Here is a 23,118-nt window from a genome sequence, read left to right on the forward strand (position 1 = left end):
AACCTTTGTAGGGCTCTGGGATGAATTAAGCCATTGTGGCTTTTCTCTGAGAAGAGTGTTCGGTTCACCTGTAAGTCTAGCAAGGCCTTTTGTTGTATTATCTCTTTGTGGCCATCAGCTGTTTGTCCGTCCTAAAACGGACCATTGTGTCAAGGGTCCTCCTCTTCATTCCAATGAACTGCTGGAAAACTGACTTGGAAAGAGAAAGCTGTTTCCCAGCGAGTGTGTAAGAGTTTGTCTCGGCTGTAAAGACACCAGCGTGTCTCTCTAGAGACAGACCTTCATGTATCTGAAAGACCCTGCACGAAGTCTTAGATGTGTTTTTCAAAGGTTAATATGAACACGGTTTCTATGCTGTTTATGGCTCTGGCAGCACAGTGTTTTTTGAGTGTTGCGATGTTGGCCACACTCATCCTGCCCGGACAAAGAACAGGCTGTGGGCAGCAGTACACGTAAGGGGGCAGGCAGTCTGTGAGCATCAGGCTGCTGGTAGTGTTGTTAGCAGCTGCCGACAGGTGGTGCAGCATGAAACAGGAGGAGAATGCAATGGGAGACCCACACCCTGATATAAGGAATAATGATGAGGCGAAGGACTGGAGCCCTGATGGTTCCAAGATACAGGCTGTGAAAGAAAATGAAGGCAGTGGACGGACAGAAGGAGACAGTGAGTGATCCTCTCTCAGACAATCGAGGCTAGAAGTGTAGCAGCAGGTGAAGTGAACAGTGTAAACGCTGGAATGGAGGATGAGGAAATGTTGGAGGGTGACTCCCTGTCACAGCTCTCTGATATTGTGTCGCAGGATGATAAGCAGCCATATTCACTGCAGGAGATCAGTTATTTCCAAGATGAAACTTGAGGCAGGCGGTCTGTGGAAATAACCGATTTCTCTCCTGGTGTAGACAGATTCATTAACTCTGCTGTGGAGATAAGAAAACCGGTTGGATATGAACAGCTGAGTAAACAGAAAAAAGTTTTTGTCTGACGAAACTTTGGGAAAGAAAAACAGAAAAGTTCCAATAAATGCATTTTGAAGGGATTCTTGCCCCTGTCTTTTTCTCTCTGCTCTACGCGGAAGTTTTGAGAGTGGAAACTTCATACATCAGTGGAGGGGATGGAGATAAGTGAGCTGTGTTACTGAGATACCAACTACTTCCTAAAACCAGGAGGGTCCGATTGTTAACAGTCTGTCTGCCTCTCTGCTCTGGCACCGGTTTACTGTTGTATAATACCCAGACGCACTCATTACGGAAACACAGAATAGACGGACCTGCTGTGCTGTTTTCACCTGTCAGAGGGGATGTGCAGGGACTGACGGACCTCGGCAGACGTATAACAGCCTTTCGTCTTCAGGCTGCGCGGCTGTCGAATGAAACAACATCTGTGCTGCTTTGTAGAGCGAAAAAAAACCTGGCCCATGATGAGCACCTGTTTCTCCTGGTTCAAGCTGGTATGGACACATCCCAGTCAGCCAAGCTTGCGTGCCTGGAGACCTGCTTTAAATGCAACGAGAGACAGTTCTTAGCTGTATGGAGATGTGCAGTGTGCAGAAAACCCCTTCATAGAACCTGGCACCACTGAAGTCTGCAGGGTCTCTGCATCTTCTGGAAAGACTGTTGGTAGAGATCGGTGTTCCTCTGGGTCTCCTTAGGAGGCGTTGGGGATTGAGACGAGGATCCTCCTGTAATGTAAGCCATGTTTCCGATATCGTTCATCAGTGCTGCAGTGGAGGAGCTGGAAGACCACCAACATTGATTCAATATAAAAACGGACGTCTTGACAGCTGCCCAAAAGTGAAGCCAACGCGTCTTAATCACCACTTGTTGGCTGGATGAAGCATATGTCATAAATACAACCTCCTCCAAGTTAGTTGATGGGACACAGACCCCCCAAAAAGTCAAAGTACACATAAAATTTATATTTGTTAGTTATAACATGTCGATTTGACGATTGGTGGAGCACATGTATCCTGCCCTTGCTACTGAGGATCCATCCCAGTAGCAAGATAGCTGATTGCTACTTGCTCCAAATATGCAAGATGGTGGTTTCAGTAAAAGGGATATTTTGGCTTCATATCAGGAGAGTGGGAGGATGAGGATCATATGATCGGAAACAGCAGAACTGCATGATTTCTCAAAACAGGGGCCTCTGACAGTAAACGTGCTTCGCATCATTAGCTGGTGTCAAAGAGTTAAGGTGGTATCAAGGTCATCTCCCAGAGGCAGCTGGATGTCTCTGTACAAACCTCTCTTCTCATATGAAAAATATAGAAATAAAACTCAGCAGCGGCTGTCATATTTAAGCTGCGGCATATCACAGCTGTTGGGTGCTGTGTTTTGATGTCCTCAACCGTCTGTGAGTTTGAGGTTCAAGGAGAGGGCATAGGCTTTCATGAATTTGAACGACGCCGAGTTCAAAGACGCACACCTCATGTGCTCTCATGGTCGCAGCACGTTGTCGCCTTGATTCGTGGAGAGAAAGGAACATCGAGGCGCTGAGAATCTTCTTCTTGTCGATTCATGAGGCCGCTGTGAAGGGTCTACGGAAGAATATGTTGTGTCAGACTCTAACATTTGATCGAATTTTGTAGATTCTAACCATGTCATCCTTTGAGCAGCGCACCGTGTATTTTGCGATAGAGGTGTGCAACTCGCTGCCGTGATTGCGGAGCTGAGCTGATACTTTGCCCCATCTTTTGATAGCATCTTGTTTTGATAGCGTCTTGTTGTTGTCATATTTTAAAGCACTGCCTGGTTGTGGTGTGTGTACGTACAATGCAGCGAAATAACTTCATGCTTCAGGCGTAATGGAACATTTTAATTAAACCTTTTATGTATCTTTTAGGAAAATCGATGTAGCATGTTAATTATGCTGTGAATGTTATTAAAGATTGTGTGCTCACTTGTCCTTGTGTGTGTAATTTAGGAAAACACATGCACAGGTTGAAAAAGTAAATAAACCAGGCCTTTCGTGTCATTAACTCTCAATAGGGATGCATTTCACTAGCCAACAAAGAATGTTTGATAAGCTGCTATTTAGTTTTTTGTCACATATATGGTATTTTTAAGCAAAGTTCTTGGACAGAGATTTTACCACACCACTAAAAATTAACCATTCACGTATTTTTACTCATCAGAAAATGTATTGTTTCTTTTATTGAGAAAGAAAATCAGTAACTGTCACCTGTATGACATCCACTTATATTCGGCATTGCTTTAAAAAGAACCTCTAATCTCCCACAGCAAAAACCAAACACATACTGTATCTCTGCCTGTCTGTCTACTCAACGCCAGATAATACATGTGCTCCGGTTTAACAGGATCTGAACTTTGAGATTGGAGAAGCAGAGCTCACATGACAAGAGGTTGGAATTAGAAAGAATCCATTATGATACACTGTCAGTGGGTGTATCAGTGGTTGGTAATAATTATCATCTCTTCTCTTCCCATGCTAAAGCAGTGCGCACTTGCACATGAGGCACTGTCAGAGCAAACTAATGGTCTATATGGGGAGGTGGAAGATACACAGGTAAAAAACATTATCCTCAGGCTAGTCACGCTGCAAAGATTAGACGATGTGTCTTTTATATACTGAAGACCTACCATGGTTACTATGATGCTTCCTGGTGCTTAATTTGAATAACAATAACCCATGATAACAATAACCTCATTGTTTGCCCTTGGAAATAATGCTGTGAAATTAAGATTAAAATGTTTAGTGAAAATTTATACACTGGTTATATGGTTTTACAAGTTGCATTTTCCTTTCGAAGAATCAAACACTAATATTTACTCAGTTTTGCCAGCCTTTATGCATAATTTGAGCAAATATGTATATTTAATTCCTTGTAATTAGTCATGGACAATGTGCAGTAATTGTAAAACAGGCACACAATTAAAAGGCTGTTGTTGTGGTGTTGGAGAGGTTTCCATGACGTGCGCCCCATCTATCAAAAAAAGACTCGAATAATAGAGGCGTGTCATGCACTTTCTATTGTTGAGCCCATCTGAACAGACAGGCAGTGGACGCCAAAATTGCAGGGTGCTGCTGGAGTGCCAGCGACACACCCACGGTACTCCACCTTTCGACCCACGGCAGTTTGGCATGTCATCAGGACTGTGCACTGTCGGCAAGTGAAGATCGCAACACCCAATTCCTATATAATATAGGAAGACAGGAATGATTTTAATAAGGGTCTCAACATGTGGAGAGAGATCAAATGTAAGCACTGAATGTGTCGGCATTAATAGATGGAGCCAGTGGAGAAGTCACGGGGGGCTGAGTGAAAGACACAATGAGAGAAGGAATTAAACTGACGAGAGCTGAATGGAATTGGAAGTGGAACCTATTTACTTCAGTTCCCAAAAACCAGGGTGATGAAGCCTGACAGAGGCCATTCAGCATAGGTGATGTGGAAAAGAGCAGCGGGGCTAAGTTACACTCCGCAAATGAATAATCCAGGAACCCTCACAGAATCCCAGCGCTTTTAAGCAGGCCACCGTCTGAGGAACGCGCCGGAGGGGACAGCTGGAGGCTGGAGTTGTCTTTCTGTGTTGACCTCATCACACGTGGAGGGTGGGAGACAGAGATTCAGAGGTGTGAGTGTGTTGGTATATGTGTCGATGAGGGCTTGTGAGCGCAGGTTGTTCACCGCTCTGTGATGTTTTAAGCAATAGTGCGAGGTCATTTTTCTCTTGGGGTTTAGTTTTTTTCTCTCGCTGTAGGGTTGCATCTTGTTGCTGCACATCCGAAGGTGCTGACAGCTTCCATTTTCTCGAGATGAGCCCTTGAAGTGAAGGGCACGTACTTGGCAGAGGACGTTTTGAAAGTTTCATTTGCGGTAGTCCATCACTGCTGCAGCACACCCACAGCGCGTCTCTGATTCTGCCTCCCCACTCGCATCCATTGATAGATTGACTGATCCGAGTCTATGAAAAATCAATAGGACAACCCTTTGGGTGCACTCCACATTGATTTCTCATGGTCAGTGGTTACTATACTAACAAGTTGCAGGCTTTTCATTTCATGGGCAAAAGTGCACTCGTCCGTGGCTCTGCAGCCAACAGGTTGGAACAAAGTCATGTAGGAGCAAAGGATTATACAAACATAAATGATGGGTGGAGGAGGTGGATGAGGAGGAGGAGGAGGAAGAGGAGAGGTTCTATTTTTTGCTTAACAGAGTCAAGTGCAGTTTGTGTGTGCTATTCGCTTCAGAACTGAATTTTGAACGATGTGGCAATCAGGGTGACATGCTGCCTCCAGGCATAAAGCAAAGGCCAACAGTGCTCGGGTTGTTCAGCACAACACCTCTGAATACCAAACAGTCGCATACTCAATATTCCAAAATATATATTTTTTTCTTTTCCCTAATTCTCTCTCCAGCTGTCTTTTTCTTTCAGCTCATTTGCATAATGCTATGCTTCATTACCTAAACTCTTCGTCCCGTGCACTCACCATTGCTTCCACATTTCTTTCCATCGCTTCTTTTGATCCAAAGAGCATTGATCCTGTTCATCTGTTCATAATGTCTGTTTATTCTGCTCTGATCCCATTGGCTGGAAAATTTGCCCAGTTTGATCTCAATCCTCTAAAGTCGTTTTCATGCATCATCACGTCCTCTGCTTGTCTTTGTGGAAAAGGGAAGATACCTCACGTGGCCCCAGCTTCAGGAACATCTCTGTTTATCTTAATGTGAATTCATCTACCTCCCACCCCCTCTCCTCTACCTCTCTCTCCCCCTCCCCCTCTCTTATTTCTTGTTTCAATAAATGGTGGCCGCAACATTTCATGGAGAGATGCCTGGCTTCCGTCACCCCTGGGCTTGTCCGACCATTGCGCTGCGATATCATAGCAGGTTAACTGTGTGTGATCGCTGACATTACTAATGTTGGGAGAAAACCGGCCCGGTGTGCTGAAGCATCGCAATTGACTCCATGAATATTCGATGCTCCGGTGAAGCGTGGTTCAAGTTGGGTGTTTACTAATTTGGTAAGCACATTTCTTGAACCAAGACGGGGATTTGAGACTTCGAATCAGCTCACAGGGATAAATCTGAAATTAAGAAGGCAAGGAGTGATCTGAAATATTTAATAAGTCCTGCTCTCTCTGTCACACACACACACACACACACACACACACACACACACACACACACACACACACACACACACACTCCCTCAAATGCAAGGTCTTTTTATCTGTCTCAGTCTCCCTTTCTCAAGGCCATAGCTTGGAGTCTTTGGTGTGTGTGTGTGTGTGTGTGTGTGTGTGTGTGTGTGTGTGTGTGTGTGTGTGTGCGCGTGCGCGTGCTTCTTTGTGCACATATATGAATTACTTTGAACATCATCATCTTTGAGAGATCGAGATGTTGGCTGCATGTGTCAGTGGCACTCTGACTATCATGTCTGAGTGATGATTTTGTGTGTGTGTGTGTGTGTGTGTGTGTGTGTGTGTGTGTGTGTGTTTTTTGATAAGCCCTCTCCCTGCTCTGTCCCTTATCTTCTCACTGGAAAAATCACACCAGAGAAATAAGCTACATCAGGAATACTTCTTCATCTACACTTTTTTTTTTTGCGTGTGTAGCAAATGCATGAGTTTCACATATTCGGGCCATTTAATCTTTTTTTGCTCTAATCTAACGTATAACCCGCCACATCAAGGCGTGAGATTCACCATGTTTTTATCCAAGCATAGAATTACATCGAGCGATACCATCGTTGATTAGGGTTACAAAGCGGCAGTCATTTAAGGTGACACAACTGTATAAATTTAGCTTTATGGTAATATTAGCCAAATGTCAGGCATCAGTCGGGGGTGCCATATATCTGCCCTCCTCTGTCTTGTGTGACACATTCCTATTGTAGCCAATTTCTTCTAAGTTTTCAACCTTCTCTGCTCATCTTTCCTCCTGTGATGTGTTTTTTTCTCCTGCCTCACTTTCATTTTCCTTCCTTTCTTCCGTATTCCACTGTGGCCGTCTCTTCCGGAATAGGAATAGGTCTTGCCGGACACACAGTAATTTAGAATCTCTTTACTTTCAAGTTCTTTGTGCTTTTTCCCCACTGCCGCTTGAATAGCTCTTTATTTCTTATTCAGGAAAATGTATTAAATGGTCTGAATTAGCTTTCGCACCTCTCATACTGCCTCTATTTTCTAAGGGGCTTCATGGGTATTTTGTTGAATTGCTTCTGTTCAGCCACATAATTAGCCAAAACTATGTTTTTTTTTATGGCTCTGCTCCCAAGAAAACAAGTCCCCTGAGCCGCTGATTGCAGTTGAGGCAGGCAACATGCAGAATTAGAGCTGAGATGCAAACAAATAATTACCCTTCATTTGAAAACAGTCAATTATCCTCTGTTACAGGGTAAAAATAATGAGCTTCTCCCAGTTAGCCGAGCCCCAGAGTTACAGCTGCAATTAGTCCAAAAGATGGCAGTGCAAAGGCTCAGTGGACACCAACAACACAACAACAGCAAATATCCCAACAACCCATGCAACGCACAACACATTTGCTGTGTACATACAGTGTAAGCGAGCCTGTTTCCGTGCAGCCCTGTGTTGATGTGTGTTTTGTGTGACTCGGAAACATAAATAAAGGAAGGGCAGCATGTAAAGAGGGAGGGGAGCGAGAGAAGGGAAAGGGTTGGCCGGCTGTGTGGAAATCAATGAGCTCTGCTGTGCCGCTGACATTTCTATCTGCGATGTGCTAAAGAAGCTGCCTGAGTGCTTTTCTACAAGTACAGTCTCTCACACATTCATGCGCCTGCTGTAGCATCTTCCATTAAGTTAGTGGCATTACATATATATATATCACAGGCTGCAAATTAATGCACGTAGTGTAGAGTCAATTACTAGAATGGCTGCAAACCAACCACTGAGGCCAGTGTTTTCCCTTGAAAGATGGGTCTGATTGAAGCCAATTCTGATAAGGTGGATTTGCTTCATGTGCACTTTTTCTCAAGCTTATGGGAATACACTTAACATTGAGCTCTGTCACAGTCAATATCAGCGCAGTGGACCTTTAGCTTCCTGTGCTGAATACTGAATATTTCTAATCAGTCCCCTTGCAGAATGCATGTGAAGATTAAAACGTGCATTTGCAATTCACTCACATATTCTGCTTATCTACAGCATCTATACACGACCACTTCTCTGAATACTGGAATCTGTGTTCATTCTCCCAGCTGGATTTCAGGTCATTGGGTAAAAAACGTGATTCTATCGTGAACCTTCTGCATCAGGTGCCACTTGAGACACAGTTTATCAGGCACAAAGAGCATTTCAGGCACATTCATCAATAAGTGCAGTGCAATTTAGTCTCACCAGTTTAATGAAAAAGAAAACTTTCCCCCATTTCAAATCAGTAAGTAACATTATGGAGTTGCCCTTAACACTTGTATGCACACACACACACACACAATATAATGTGAAATAAGAACGCGGTTACAGCCCAGTGAAAGCTTGTTACATTTCTCTTTTTGGCACCACTGATGTGAAGCCCCTCTCATGTGGGCTGAACAACTGTGGCTGCAGCTGGCTAGGGACCAAGGCAGAAGGGACCAGGTCAGGACGCAGCAGAACATTCAGACACATCGTGACATTTCTGTCAGTCAACCTGAAGTCTAACAACCGCTCTGGCTGAATTCTTCATGTGAGTGTGAGGCAAAATAATATGGTACGATGTGGAGGCATAGACTCTGAAATATATCTATATATATTCATATTAAAGGATGTAGACTAACCCAAACCTGAACCCTGGAAAGTAATGCCAATGCAGAAGTGCCTGAAACATGTATTCTCTTTGATGCCAAAAACGGTTTCTTTACACGTCTATTAGAAAATGACCCGACTTCTTACTTGATTTATAACATTAGTTCACATTTTTTTACGAAGAGTTAAAGATCTCAATCAATTGTCCTCAATACAGCATGATGTTCATCTTGATAATGACGGTCCCTTATAGAGGAAAATAGATCAATTAGCACGATATGCATTGGGCCATGGATACCCTGGGATTAACAGCTAGCACCGTCCAATGGGTGCAGGTCACAGGTGTAGGAGGGGGTCCAGTGTTCTCAAGCGTTCAGTCGGGCTCACCCCCCCGCTCCTCCAAATATCTGGTATGGCGCTGGCCAAACTCAAAACAGCACTTCACAAACCAGTGGATGGCGCCAGTGGATGTTATCAACATTGTCTTTAGTTTCATTGCTCAACAGTTAGAAAAGAGATAAGGTAAATGCTAATTAGATTCATAAAAATCCCATTTGAAACACTGAGTGGGCTGAAGAGACTGTAAAAAATAAATATTTTGATGCTTCACTCAGCTCCTGGACTGACAGGAAACTTTTGATAAGCAATTTTGATGTCAGTTCCACTCAAACTGAGCCAACATGTAGACTCCCACATCCGTCTGTGCTAACTCGTACGAGTTCAAAGTTCTTCACATTACAAGCTTGAAATGTTTGACATTCGCATCAGATGAACCCGATCTAGACGAGTGTTTGCTTCTTAAGTAATGTCATTTTAAAAGCAGTCACAGAATTCCAGTTCTTCTTGTCGCTGCACGGGGGGGGGGGGGGGGGGGGGATTCCAACCAAGATCAGACCCAGAGGAATGTCTTTCCATGCTAAATTATAATTACCATCATATCACAGTGTTCAGTGTCGCTCTTCCTGTTGTAGATTCACAGATTTATTCCTGCAGAGACGACCACAAATCAGGGCTGTCCCCCTTGTGGAAGCCACAGTTGTATTTGGGCTTTCGTTCAGTCTTTTTGTGTCTTGTACTCACTATCGTCAGAAGCCTGCATTCATCAGTGGAAGGTTTCTGACTGAATTCCCCATTCAGACCATGAATTCTGAATCATTATAGAATGTAAAAATGAAAAACATGTCCACTGTGAAATGTGCAGTTCACTTATGGAGCGCTCTGCTCTTGAAAAGAAAAAGGGAATAGTAAGTTTTTATGTTTCATTTATTAGTATATACTGACTTTGCATTAAAAGGGCTTCTTTCTCTGGAGTTTACGAGTACAAGTCTATCCTTTCACTATCACCTCTAACTTTACTATAGTATTACTTTGGATGACGTAAAAACAGATTCCATAACAGATTCCAGTCTGTTTTCTGCTATTTGAATCAAAAACAAAGTGTCTTTTAACAATATACTAAAATAATTCATTCAAATGTACAATTGTTTTGTTGCTAAAGATGATCTAATACTGGCTACTAAACTAAAACAACTATTCAAAGCATTCGTCAGTTGATTGTCTGAGTCATTCATCTGCAACAACTGATTCAAATCATCAGTTAATTGTTTAATTGTTTCACAAATACAAAAGACACGGATGTTATTACGTTTTTATGTAACTGTAAGCTTGCTAAATTAGCTCTGCAGCCCTGCTTCCCTTGTATTGATTAGCAATTTTGTCTTTGGGTTATTTTTAATTAGATTTTTGCTAAAGATTTACCTCCAGGCTACATGAAGGTAGACATGATGGAGATTGGAGCGAAACAGGTACAACATATGAGAAAGAAACTTCTAGCAGTGACCAGCGAGGAGTGTAAAGAGAAGCCAGTAATGCAGACTCAGAGCGTAGGGTGACTAATGACCCACAGTGCTGTGTTATTATCGCTGACACACACACACACACACACACACACACACACACACACACACACACACACACACACACACACACACACACACACACACACACACACACACACACACACACACACACACACACGTACCATATAATTCATTCTGGTTCCGACTTTGGAGAGGCGTGACTCAGCTGCACTCATACTCAGCTGCACTCATGGGCAGCAACACCAACATTTCTATCTCCATCTCAATTTCCCAAGACCCATAGACCCCTGGTGTAAATGAGGACATCAGCACTCGAGGAAATAGCTTTGTCCCACAGAAAAGCCAGCCCGGTGCAGCGCAAATTAGCTTTCTGCCCCGCCGCAATCAATGAGAAAGTGGCTATCATTAATTTGTTGGGTCAGATCCTTCTACACAACTAAATCTTGCATCATCCAGAGGCCATTTCCGTGAACACTTTTTTCAAGATGAGGGTGTCGGTGAGGTCAGATGCTGATTGTCTAATTTTTCTCACAATGTGACAAAGTCAGCATCAACTGAGGACCTTGCACTTCAGTGTCGTGCTTGAACTGAGGTGATGCCGGTCGCAGCTTTTTTCCTCCTGAAACTGTAAATGATGTGTCTGGTTATTCAAAGTTTATCAAGTTTATTGATATAGAACGTATTGCGTGTCCAAACCGCACCAAATTCGAGGCTGCACTTCCATGGACCCTTATCAATACACGGGGAAAGTGTGAAGCTAATAAGATGATCGGTTCCTGAGATATGCTAAAGAGAGACAGACAGAGATTTCTGGAATTATACGATAGAAGATCTCTGCATCTAGTGCTCAATCGACGTGTGTATATCTGCTTGATATGTAGGAATACAATGATTAACTGGTATTTTTCAACTTGATCACATAAGCTATTGGATCTGTGTTTTTAAATCAGTGTAGAGATTTTCATGTGGACATTTTTCCCTTTCATTGGCCACATTTTCATCATTCACGGTCTTTTTGGAAATGTGTCTCCATACAAAAGCAGCCTTTAAGCAGCCAGAAGCATCTTTAGCTGCAAGCTACATGAACTCGAAGGGAAAAACTATAATTTCTGCTTAAAACCGAGTAAATTAGGACCGATCTTCACTCTGATTATATCTAAATGATCACAGATTTTAAAATCAAGTCTTAATTACAAATATTTGACAAATAAAGTCAAGTTGGCCGACAATGGGCTGGCAGCTCTACTGTATATCAGTTCTGCCAGACTGGGCCTCCAAGTTCCAGCCTCCAGTCTGGGCGGCTCGCAGACAGCCAGTCGGCAGAATGAGCCTGCAGCCCCAGGAGAACCTGCCATCCTGCTGCGTCTGCGCTTCTCCCCCTTCACACACATCCATCCTGCCCAGCCGGGCCTGTCAAACCCTGCGTCTCCTCTCATCCCTTCACCTCCCTCCGTCATCTCCCTCCTCCTTTTTCCCCCTCCTCTCTTCCTCCGCTCCACTGGGCTTGTGAAGGTGAGCCAGTCCCCAGTGGCACAGCTGTACAGATTGCAGTGCTTCCTCTTCAAATGGAGGCTCCTCTCTCTCGTGAATACCTGCGTAGAGAGCGATGGTGCGGCTCCTCCTCGTCCTCTTCCTTGACCTTCTGTTTGGTTATTTTTGTCTTTTTACCCCACACCTATCTCTGGACATCTGTATTATTTATTTTTCTGTCTTGCTCTCAGGTCAGCTTAAGTGAGGAGGGCCCAGGCTGCTCAATGTGTCACGTGTGAGCAGGGCTGAGAAAACGAAAAGCCCCAAGGTTTGAGGCCGGTTTGATGAAAGCTGTGACCCAATCACTTGTCCTTAAAAGCTCTTTCATGAGAAGGATGTGTAAGGAAACAACGACAGCATCACAAAGAAAGCTTCAATATAGCTCTGAAGTGGCTCTCCCTCTAATAGATGCATCTAATCATTTCACTCAGGTCGTGTCCATCTGCAGCCGTGTAATGGATGTCTCCCTCTTGATGCATCTCTTTGTGTGTCTTACATTTTTTCTCCCGTCTGTAGAGTCTCTCCACGCACTCCCAGGTTTGCTTCCAGAATAAAAATGTTCATCTCATTTAAACTAAGATAAAATCGCCATTTTATCATACAACTCTCATGATGCCTTTATGGCGCTTCGGTGGATAAGACTCACGGTTATGGGTGCTAGTAAAATAAAGGTGTTTCATCTGTGATAAAGTGAAGAGATGCTCACGTTTCAACGAGCCAGAATATTAATGGACACTCGTTTAGAATATAGACCGAAATCGCCAAGCTTCGATGTCCAAATGTCTGATTTCAGCTCTTTTCGACGTAAACACATTTTCTCATGTGCACACGAACGCCTCGGTGAGCAGTGGAGTGTTATGAGGCTATTCTGTCGAAGCAGGTGAACTCATTCCTTTTTCCCTTTGTGTCTGTGCAGGTTTTTGGAGATTATTATCACTTCAGGCATCATGCCGTGGAGAAGAGGGCTTTGTCCGGCCACAGGGGGATGCACATCAGACTGCAGAAAGAACCCCAGGTAAGACTGGTGTCAGCTCGCACACAGCTCATTGCAGCAACAAAAGGCCAGAAGACAGATTGGATTGCACGCAATGAGTGTGTGTATCACAAGAGAAAAGAATGCCAACATCAGTGACAGCTTGTCTACTCTGAATCTTTTTGCAGTCCCCTCCATCTGTCCCGCTGACCAAATCCAAGTTTGCTGTGGAGCTGCAAATATGCTAAATAAACCCTCCCATCAAAACAGCACAACAGCTGGGAGAGTCACTGTTCTTGGCCTTGCTTTTCTTTATCCTTGTTAAACCATTGTTTGCACTTAAATGTTAACTAGAGGGGAAGATTGGAATTCATTAGTGCAACATCCAAAAACAGGAACATTGTTCAACCCGGGTGTCACTTTCATTTGGACATCTGGTCCTGGATTCACACTCAAGCCATCCACCAATTTATACCTGGCATACTCTGCAAATCTGTGTAATACAGTAGTTGAGTCTGCATAAAAATTACAACAGAATGAATAGTTTTTTTTGTCTTGTTAGGGATTTAGCGAGACCTACAGTACATATAGCTGCTGTCGGACATGCACTGAAGTCCAAACATTTTACTGAAATTTTCTGATGTTTCTAACACGTGACGAACACAGAACTGGAACAATACAAATCAGTATGAGAAAACCATTCACGTAGAACATGCTGAAGAAGATGTTAACTTGGAAAGACGACTAGATTTGAGAGCTTTTGGCTATCGAGCCCTCGCTGGCTCAGATGAAAACAGCATCCTGCATGCACTACCCATATGCCACACCTCACCCTAATGGTCTAGAAAATGTAATTCTAGTTCATGTCTAAAAACGTCTATAGAAGGTAGTGGTCATGAAATCCAGAATGACATGTTTGTATCAGCTATATGGGCTGTGTTTGAATATCCTCGAACAAATTATGTCTAAGTTAAAGTCTTTTTTTGACTAAGTGACGGCCCTTTTGTTGAGGTCAGAGGTCTGCACCAGCATGTCTAAAAAACTATTCACAGGAGAAAGGTTTGACATTATTCAAAAATTGTTTCAAATTTGAGAAACTTCACTGAAAGTGACTTTAAACAGTGAAAGCCTTAAGAGGGAATGGAGGAGGGCAGATAGCACTTACTATGTCTTCTAACCTTCATGAATAATAAGAACCCTTTTCTGTATAAAGACAGGTTCCTTGCATATTAAAACTCGTCCAAAGACGAGGAACACATTTGTAGGATAATTCTGCTTAACAATCTTTGTACTTATTATTACATTTTATATTATACGCATTTTCTTGAATTGTCTTGCAGCTGAATTTACGCCACCCAGCAGCCTTTAGATCTCAGCATATCAAGCTGAGCCACCAAAAAGAGAACATGCTAGATTTCATCTTTGGAAAAAAGGCATTTACTCGCGCGCAAGGATGGTAATTAGATGTGACATTTAAAGATTACTACAGCCCTCTGTTGTGAAGGCATCATGAGATTTGCTAATACAACTGGCTTATATATGAACATTTTTATTTTTCTCACTAATCAGAAGCTCACATTATGTGGGTTGTATTATCTAATCATCAATGCGCAGAGGAGAAACCAAGCAAACACACTTTCCAAATGAACTTGCAGCTTCAGTTCTGTGTGGGGTTGTTACAAATATAAATGCGTTGTTAGAACTAAGAATGTCATGACCTTTTACAAGCTGTGTTCATGGACTTTGTTGCATTTATTCACACCTGAGCCGAGGGAGGAAATATTACTCAGAGGAGAGTGGGCAAAAATGCCATAAAGGTCCTGCTAACAAAAATAGGGATACTCCGCAAAGCTCACATTGAATGGTTTTCTTTTGTTATCGAAAAAACTCATTTCGAAAAAATTGTTCTGTTGACAGTGACAACTGTGGAACGATGTTTCTGAGAAGAGATTCCTCTGTTGTAAGGTTTTGAAGCTTCAATTGCTGCAAACAAAGCACTTCACCTACATTGAATTCAATGGCGAAAAATAGGCTTTGTTTGACTCCTAACACTCAGGTAACATCACATCTTGTTTTTTTCTGAGTTAAAGTCATTTTAGCCTGACCAATATGGATTTATAGGGTAGATGCCTATACCGAGATTATGGAGTAAAAGAAATTCCAATACTCATATATCGGCCGATATGTATATTTAAAAAACAAATTTAACCATAAACCTTATTATTAATAACCATAAAAATACAACCAAATATATAGAACGAGAATTAAGAGAGTAAACATGGATTTTTGTTTACGTAATTCTAAATATATCTGCAAACATTAACATGGACACTGATGTGCCTGTGAGAGGCTTTCTGCCAACTGATAAATCCAGTCTTTTCTTCACCCTTAAGATGTTTCCCATCAATTTCAACTCAGGCAGAAGCTGCAAACAACCATGCACGCACATTTGTGCGGTAGCCATCCTCTCTTTCAGTGCTGGCAACAACCTGCTGCCAAGTTTACACTGGAAACACTGGAGGCAGTGAGTGATAATTGCTGCTATTTAAAAGCAACTTGAGAGGGACCTGGACGGTGCAGAAAAGGGGGCAGTTAGGACATGAGAACAGACCTGCTCCAAATCCATTAGTATCAAGGTGGACCTGCCAAGTAGAGCCAGAGGACTAATCTCCAGCTTCTCCTGAGTCCAAGTCAAGGTGGCTGAGAAGAGGACTGGTGCTGCCTGACAGGTGCTGCGGCCCCAAGACATCATTAGTGAGATATGGTGACTTTCACCAAGGCAGGTGGTGTACGGGGTCAAAGTTAATGGATGTTAACTAGAGAGTCGATTATGGAGCCACCCAGTTATTAGACAGAGTTGTCTGCCTAGTAGCTGGATGGCTCCATAATCAACAACAAATGAGGTTTATTCTGGGCAGTGATAGAGGTAAGGGCCTGTCTGTTTTACTGAAAAGGATTTTAATGATGCACCGGATTTTATAGTTCTATGAAATCATGAGGCAAAACATGCACTGTTGAAACAGGAGGACAGTTTGTGTGTAGCTGAAATGGACCAGAATTAATCAGGAAGATAGGAACTGACGTTTACTGTGTTTTTATGGTTTCTTCTATTTGTAAATACCAAATAAAGGTGAAAGCATCTTGGATTTAAAACTGCAGCCCTAACAACAGAGACAGAGACATAAAGCCTCATCCAATTTTAAGAGATTTCAGAGAGCGATTTCATCTGGCAGGCTCATCTCAGTCGGAAGGTCGGCAGTTCAAGTCAACACAGTGCTTGAACCTCTAACAATTCAGGGCACCGGGTTTCTGGCTACGGAAAAACCGTTTGTCCCTGGGTTACCTATCCACCCACACAGCCAACAAACAGACGAAACCTGAGGCAGAGCACGGCCGCTGCCAAAAAAACACCACAGCATGAGTGAGACGGTTTGTGTCTGTGAGGGCATGTGATCCCCAGAACAAGGGGGAAAGAAAAGGTTCAGCTTCCCCTGCTAAACAGGAAACTGATTTTTTTTAAAAGGCAATGAAAACATAATGGTTGGATTTGGATTAGGCGCTGCTAAGCTTCGAGCTGGTTGCAGTATTTCTCCTCTGTTATCCAGCCGCTCTCTCTGACATTACCTCCATTGTCTCTTTTCCTCTGCTCCGTGGTGCTAACACGCCGCTTATCACCACCCCCCTTTGAATAATCACACAGTGGCAAGATGACATTTGCCGCTGCATAGGCTTTTACCATTATGCTTGTGAGGGCTGTTTGTCATCCCCTTTCCACACCCCACACCTTCTCTATGAGGAGAGGAATCGATTTGTTTTGGGGTGGCTGGTTCTGTTCAAACCCGCAGTGTAAGTCAGCTTACTGCATGCTGTGTTTCAGAGGGCCTTCACCCTACGTCTCCTCTCTCTCTCCTCCTCTCCATCTTTCTCTCGGTCTCGCCCTTTCTGCAGTTTTGCGACAGAGTTTCACCTTATTTTTCCAGTCTGTAATAGCACACTGTGTTTTTAAGGTGCTATATGAGGTCGTACTGTGTAAGGAGGAGGCTGCCAGTATTCAATATTCGTTTTTGCTGTCGACGAGTCATGAAGAAATCCTGGATCCACCCCAATAAATAGGTTCTTATTTAACACCAAAATTAGCAGGTATACACAGGTTTTTATATATGCCTGTAAACCCTCTAAAAGAGGAAATTGACTATTTTCCCATTGTCGGTAGAGGAGTTTGCCTTTCTGTTTTTTCCCCCCCGGTGAGTCATGTTCAACGTCATGCACTTACTGGAAATTTCTAGCTCTCTCACCTCGCTGTCTTGCGAGTGTTTCATCTTGTACGATATGAAGACAAAATGGCTGTTACATATGATCTCATGGCTATTTATAAACCCAAGCCCGGATGTTAAACTCATGGCACAACATTTGCACTGGACAAGGTGCAGTATCAGCATCTACAATAAAGCAGAAATAAGTGTGTTCACCTGGATGTCATGTGTTCATCACTGCACATCGGAGCTGGAGCCAATAAAAATCTGTGTCTACTGCAGAGTCATTAGTCCCTGCAGTGATTACCAATTGTGTTAATTCCCATTGCAGAAAAAGGCCAGATGTTAGTGGATGTTAATGTTTTTTTAACCAGTGGAAAAGGGAAAGTCAGGTTTCATGGAAATTCACTCAGTAGTTTTGTATAATGCTGCTGAAACCACCAAACAGCCTTGGGTGGAAACATAACCTCCATGGCGGAGGTCATTAATATTTAAGTGGCCCCTTGAATAGATCCTGACTTCTATGTGAGGAGCCATTGATTTACATTTCCTGAAACAGTGAATGTGGGATCAACACAAAATATTCTGCAGTGCTTATTTTATTCATTAAGTGTGACTCACTGGCGGATTAATGGTGTTTGAACAACAATGGAGCTCTATAGAAGATGGATCAAGCTTTTTATACACACTCACATAAAGTATTTGAACAGTCACTTCTAATAACTTGAAGTCTTTTCCTGCAATTTGTTGATAATAACAAAAAATAGACCTATCTTCTGACATATCGTCTCTCTCTATAAACAGATTTATAGATAAAAGCACAGTCTACAGTGTCTCTGTTGCAGACAATACCAGTGTGGCTCCTTCAGCTTAGTCATCAGACAGGAAAGCCCTCAGGACATCACAAGAGAGATGGAACAAATAGTTTATTGCTGCAGTGGATTACACATGTGTAGCCTTTGCGGGAGACCTCCCTGTTGTCTCATGATTGCTTCTTTGTCGGGTTTCGTTTGCCTCTTACTCTTCACCATTGTCCCAGACCTCATGGTTCGCAGTTCTCTGTGTTGTATTTACTCCTCCTTCGCTCACTCGGTTTACAGGAGGATATGGATCAGACCTTGTTTTCCTCAGTTGGTGATCTGCCTGAAATATGCAACAACGAAAACCATTACCTTAAATGAAATAGATTTAAAGTCCGTTTTCCGTGAATTTGCTAATGTTTTATCATTTGCATTAATTGACTTTATAAATGAAACACTAAAAATCAAACAATATCTGGCCGCAGACGGATCGTAATCTGGTTCATGTATCGGCCGTAATTTAGTTCTGATAATAATGTGATGTGCAGCCGTGCAGGGAGGTCGGTCATGTGCAGTTCTGAATGTAATGAAATGAGATAAATGTTAATTAGTCTAGGGTGACTTGAATAGGGTTAATGGTTTCACTCTCCCAGGCTTAGTCTTACACTATGGGGTTGGAGGAAAACCACAATCTGTAGCTGTTTGGAGGATTTTCTATTCATTTTCCTTCAGGTCGTGCACGTTACAAGAGCATGTAATCATATAATCAAGCAAGTAAGAAGAAGCCTCATTACCAGGATCCAGTCTGACCGTAACAAGCCAAAAAGAAAAAAAAGACACCACAGAAAGAACTAAAGTATAATACAATAACAAGTTGTGCTTTGAAGATGTGCCGGGTGCTGTAAAGGAAACGAGTTTAGACACGCTTCACTCGAGTGATACCAAAGTGGTTTCAGTTTAAACTTTGTCGTCCTCAGCAAAGGATGCATTTATCAGTGACAATAACAGTTCACAGCAGCATTTTTTTAGGCTGCTGTAGAAGATGAATGTCTGTGCTATGCAAAAACCCGGATGCCATGTTTAAAAAAATTAAAGGGAGAAGAATAGCTATAGTTATCCTTTGTTTAATTAGTATTATATCAAAGCATGAGACCATATATAATGGTTTTTGTAACCTCACATACAAAACTACATATAAAATTACATGAACTATGATATTATCATTCGCTGTCACCCGCCCCCTACCAAGCCGGTGCATATCCCAGCATGCTCCAGGACTTCAAAGCCCCCTACTCTGCATCTCAGGACTGAAATAAATTAGATTTGCTTTACATCTCTGCCTCTCTGTCTCTCTAAGTCATTACTTGTTGAGCGCAGCTGAGGACATGTTGTTCCACATCTGCAAGCTGTGGGACATTGCAACAATTTCTGAAATTATAGCCCTGGAAATGATACAATAGCATGTGACACTGTGTAAACTCAATTTCTTTTGTGTGTGTGTGTGTGTGTGTGTGTGTGTGTGTGTGTGTGTGTGTGTGTGTGTGTGTGTGTGTGTGTGTGTGTGTGTGTGTGTGTGTGTGTGTGTGTGTGTGTGTTTGCAGGTCCTGTGGATGGAGCAGCAAGTGGTGAGGAAAAGGAAGAGGAGGGATGTGTATGAAGACCCAACAGACCCTGATTTCCCCAAGCAGTGGTACCTGGTGGGTGACGGTCTCTGATCTTTACAGCCTAGACCTCATTATTCTGACTTTATGGTTGTATGCTGACAATTGTAGCAATGAGGGGATTTTTCAATACCTGGTTCGTTTAAAACAGAAGTGTGGAACCTTTTTTTATCAAGGGCCATTTCATTTTTTTAGAGCATATTTCGCGGACCATATACATCATTGGACATTTGTTGTATTTTGCACTTGTTTTTGTCTCTGTCCTCATTTGTTTGTCGTTATGATTGTTACCTTTACTAGTGTATTTTCTATTGATGCGAAGAATGTGAATTAATGTCTGTGAAAGTTGCTGAAACTTTACTAACTCCCCCCCCCCCCCCATGCAATGACTGCAACTGTCTCTCTTTGTCAAGGTGTCTGACGTCAGATGGTAATGATGGTGATGATGATGATGACACTCACATTTCACATGTTTTATTCTTAATATCTTCATGGCCATTGGACATTGAGAAATCAAGTATAGGCAAAAAAAGTTTGGTGAGGCAAGGAACAATAATTTAAGACATTACTTCCCAAACATGACTTCCCAAAACCATGAACCAAAAGCATAAAAACTTTGGAATTGAGTGAAAATATCTTCCGGGCCTTATTGATTGGACCCAAACATTATATAGAAAAACTAGCTTTGGGCAAAATGCTGTTGCCACTTTCCTGGATTCTCTCTGTTTAGAGTCAGAACGACCCACACGGTCAGTCAGATAAGTATAAATTGAATTGCTGTTTCCTAGACAAACCCTGTCAGCTGTAGTTTAATCAGTGTCCCCACCAACACAAGGTTTCCACAGTCAAATGATAAGTATAATGCAAGGCAACCTAGGATTGCTTGGTTGAATGTTAAATGAAATGTCAGGACAGATCCACTACTAAACTGTATCACCTGTGAAACATTGTTAGAAAATGTCCCTGGCTCTGTGTGTGTCGTTATTTGCAGCTTTTCTCCGAGATGCTTCAATTTGCCCTAATCTTCGCTCTTTTTTCCTTTTCATATTCACAAATCCTCTGTCACTGCAACGGATTAATGACAACTTTGACTATCCCAGACATAAATCACCAGTGAATAGATGTTGTGAAACCACATGTGCCATTCAGCATTAGAGCCCTTTATCGCCTGGGGACTTAAACACTTTTTCTCCTATTTAACAGTTTTCTACATACTGTGGTTCTGCCATGAAAACAAAACAAAGACGGTTTAGCTGAGGGCATATGTCACCAGTGGGTTTTCTCTTGGTAATACAATACAAATAAGGTATTTTAAGTTAAATTTAACATTGGTTTATTCTGTTACATGGGTCTGTTACCTATTGGTATTATACAGTGGTGCAGATGAGGTTGTCTGTGATGTTTTCCCTCAATCTGTCCCCCTGCAACCATCTTCCTCACCTCTGGAGCTCGCATACTCTTCACACCTTTCACAGTAGGGATTTTCTATTGTTCATCCTAATCACACTTTACCAGTATCTCTGTATCCCATCCCTGATTAGCCCCCACGTCCTCTCAAAGCTTGCAGACTCTTACTTCTCTTGCACGTGAGGCAAATGCTCCCACCAAGATGTCTGACCTGCCACTGGTCCTGTCTGTTTATTGACAGTGTAACTACAGTAGGATGCTCACAATGGGCAGCTCAGCCGGATGCAGCAATGAGGCATTTTACGTGTTCATGAAGCACCTCTTATCTTCTTTTTCACATCTTGGGTGTTTATTTTCTGTATTGAGTTTTTTATTTGTAGGACATCTTTGTAAATGATTCAACTGACTCTTTTCTGTTGGACTTCTGGAAAGTATCAGTCACAGCAGATTGACAGCTGAACTGCAGATCTGTGTCTGTTCCAGACCACCCCATCGCATCAAGACCTGAATACCAAAGTGGCCTGGGCTCAGGGCTACACGGGAAGAGGCGTTGTGGTGACTATCCTGGACGACGGCATTGAGAAAGACCATCCTGATCTCATCAACAATTATGTGAGTCAAAAACACACTGTAGAAGAACATATAAATAAATAAATACATCACCGACAGCATGAAGAGACAGTTAAAGTGGCGGAATTGGTGTCCTAATTAGTTCATTATTAACAGACTACGCACCACACTGACCCCACACTCTGTGGAAATCAGTAGAAAAGCCGTCTATTAAAGGACTGAGTAGACCGGCTTCGTTTAATGAAGGTTCATTATTGTGATTGCCCGCTGAATATTTGTGCATCGGAGTGACTGCATGCCCGTCGCCGCCGCAGGAACATGCACAGCTAAAGCAGAAAGTTATGCTGATGTCTGCCCACCTAAGACTCTAAAAACTTGGATTTATGGAGGTTTCGACGGGCCTCCTAGCAACTGGATTCTCCGTGACTGCTGCTGCAGACCTGTGTGTGTGTGTATGAGAGAGAGAGAGAGTGTGTGTGTGCGCAGTAGCACAGCAGTTGTGTGAATCCTCATTTTCTACTCTGCGTGCTGCTGTTTGCATATGCATGTAAAAACTAACCTCTTGTTGCATTGGTATTTCTTAATGCGCCAGACACTCGTCCGTTAAATAGCATTTTAATCTCTTGGGTTGATGGTGGTTTGTTAAAATGGTTCAACAATTTCAAAATGTACGTCCCTAACCCTTCTCCATGTGACCCTTAGGACCCTGAGGCCAGCTATGATGTGAACGATGGAGACGCTGATCCCCAACCAAGATACACGCAGCGAAATGAGAACAGGTAATTCAAGTCAAAGCCATGATCCTGAATTGGGCTTTACTGCTTCAAAACGGGCTATCAAACTTTATGGAAATTTGGCAAACTGGTGCAGACACAATTCATTTTATTGTGAGCTTAAGTACACATGACCATAGACTGACAAATAATATGGATTTGGATTTTCCCTTTTATCAAACAAGCTTTGTCCAACCCTTTGTTGTTTACGTCTGGGACTTGCTCACTGTACAGTAACTGTTTGCTGACAGGGAATGATACTGATGAGAAGGCACCCACTCTTACGGTCCAGCACTTATGGCTGAAGTATTTACATTTAAAAACCCAATTATAAAAAGTTTGAAAGCAGTAGTGCACTCATTCTGCACAATCCTTTTTTCTTTTTTTGTCTTGCTCCAGTACACAAGCCAAGCTGCTGTGGCTGCATTTTAAGTTCCAGCCTGCACAGCCCCACAGCTACTCTGGCACTTATTTGTTGCTAATACGGTACTTGTTTACTTGCCCTCAGTGATTCATGCTCTTCCCTTCCAGTGTTTGGTGATCGCATTAAAACAAATTTTAATG

General features: G+C 42.6%; 1 protein-coding gene across 1 annotated transcript in view; it reads left to right on the forward strand.

The window, feature by feature from the left end:
* The window catches only part of furinb (furin (paired basic amino acid cleaving enzyme) b), an 85,120-nt gene that overhangs the window by 30,805 nt on the left and 31,197 nt on the right, over positions 1-23,118 (forward strand). The window contains exons 3-6 of the mRNA XM_034587485.1: positions 13,034-13,132; positions 19,745-19,840; positions 21,695-21,823; positions 22,484-22,560. Coding sequence (XP_034443376.1) covers positions 13,034-13,132; positions 19,745-19,840; positions 21,695-21,823; positions 22,484-22,560 — 401 coding nt within the window. The remainder of the gene's footprint in view (positions 1-13,033; positions 13,133-19,744; positions 19,841-21,694; positions 21,824-22,483; positions 22,561-23,118) is intronic.

This window comes from Hippoglossus hippoglossus, chromosome 6 (assembly GCF_009819705.1).
Source record: "Hippoglossus hippoglossus isolate fHipHip1 chromosome 6, fHipHip1.pri, whole genome shotgun sequence".
Classification (NCBI taxonomy): domain Eukaryota; kingdom Metazoa; phylum Chordata; class Actinopteri; order Pleuronectiformes; family Pleuronectidae; genus Hippoglossus; species Hippoglossus hippoglossus.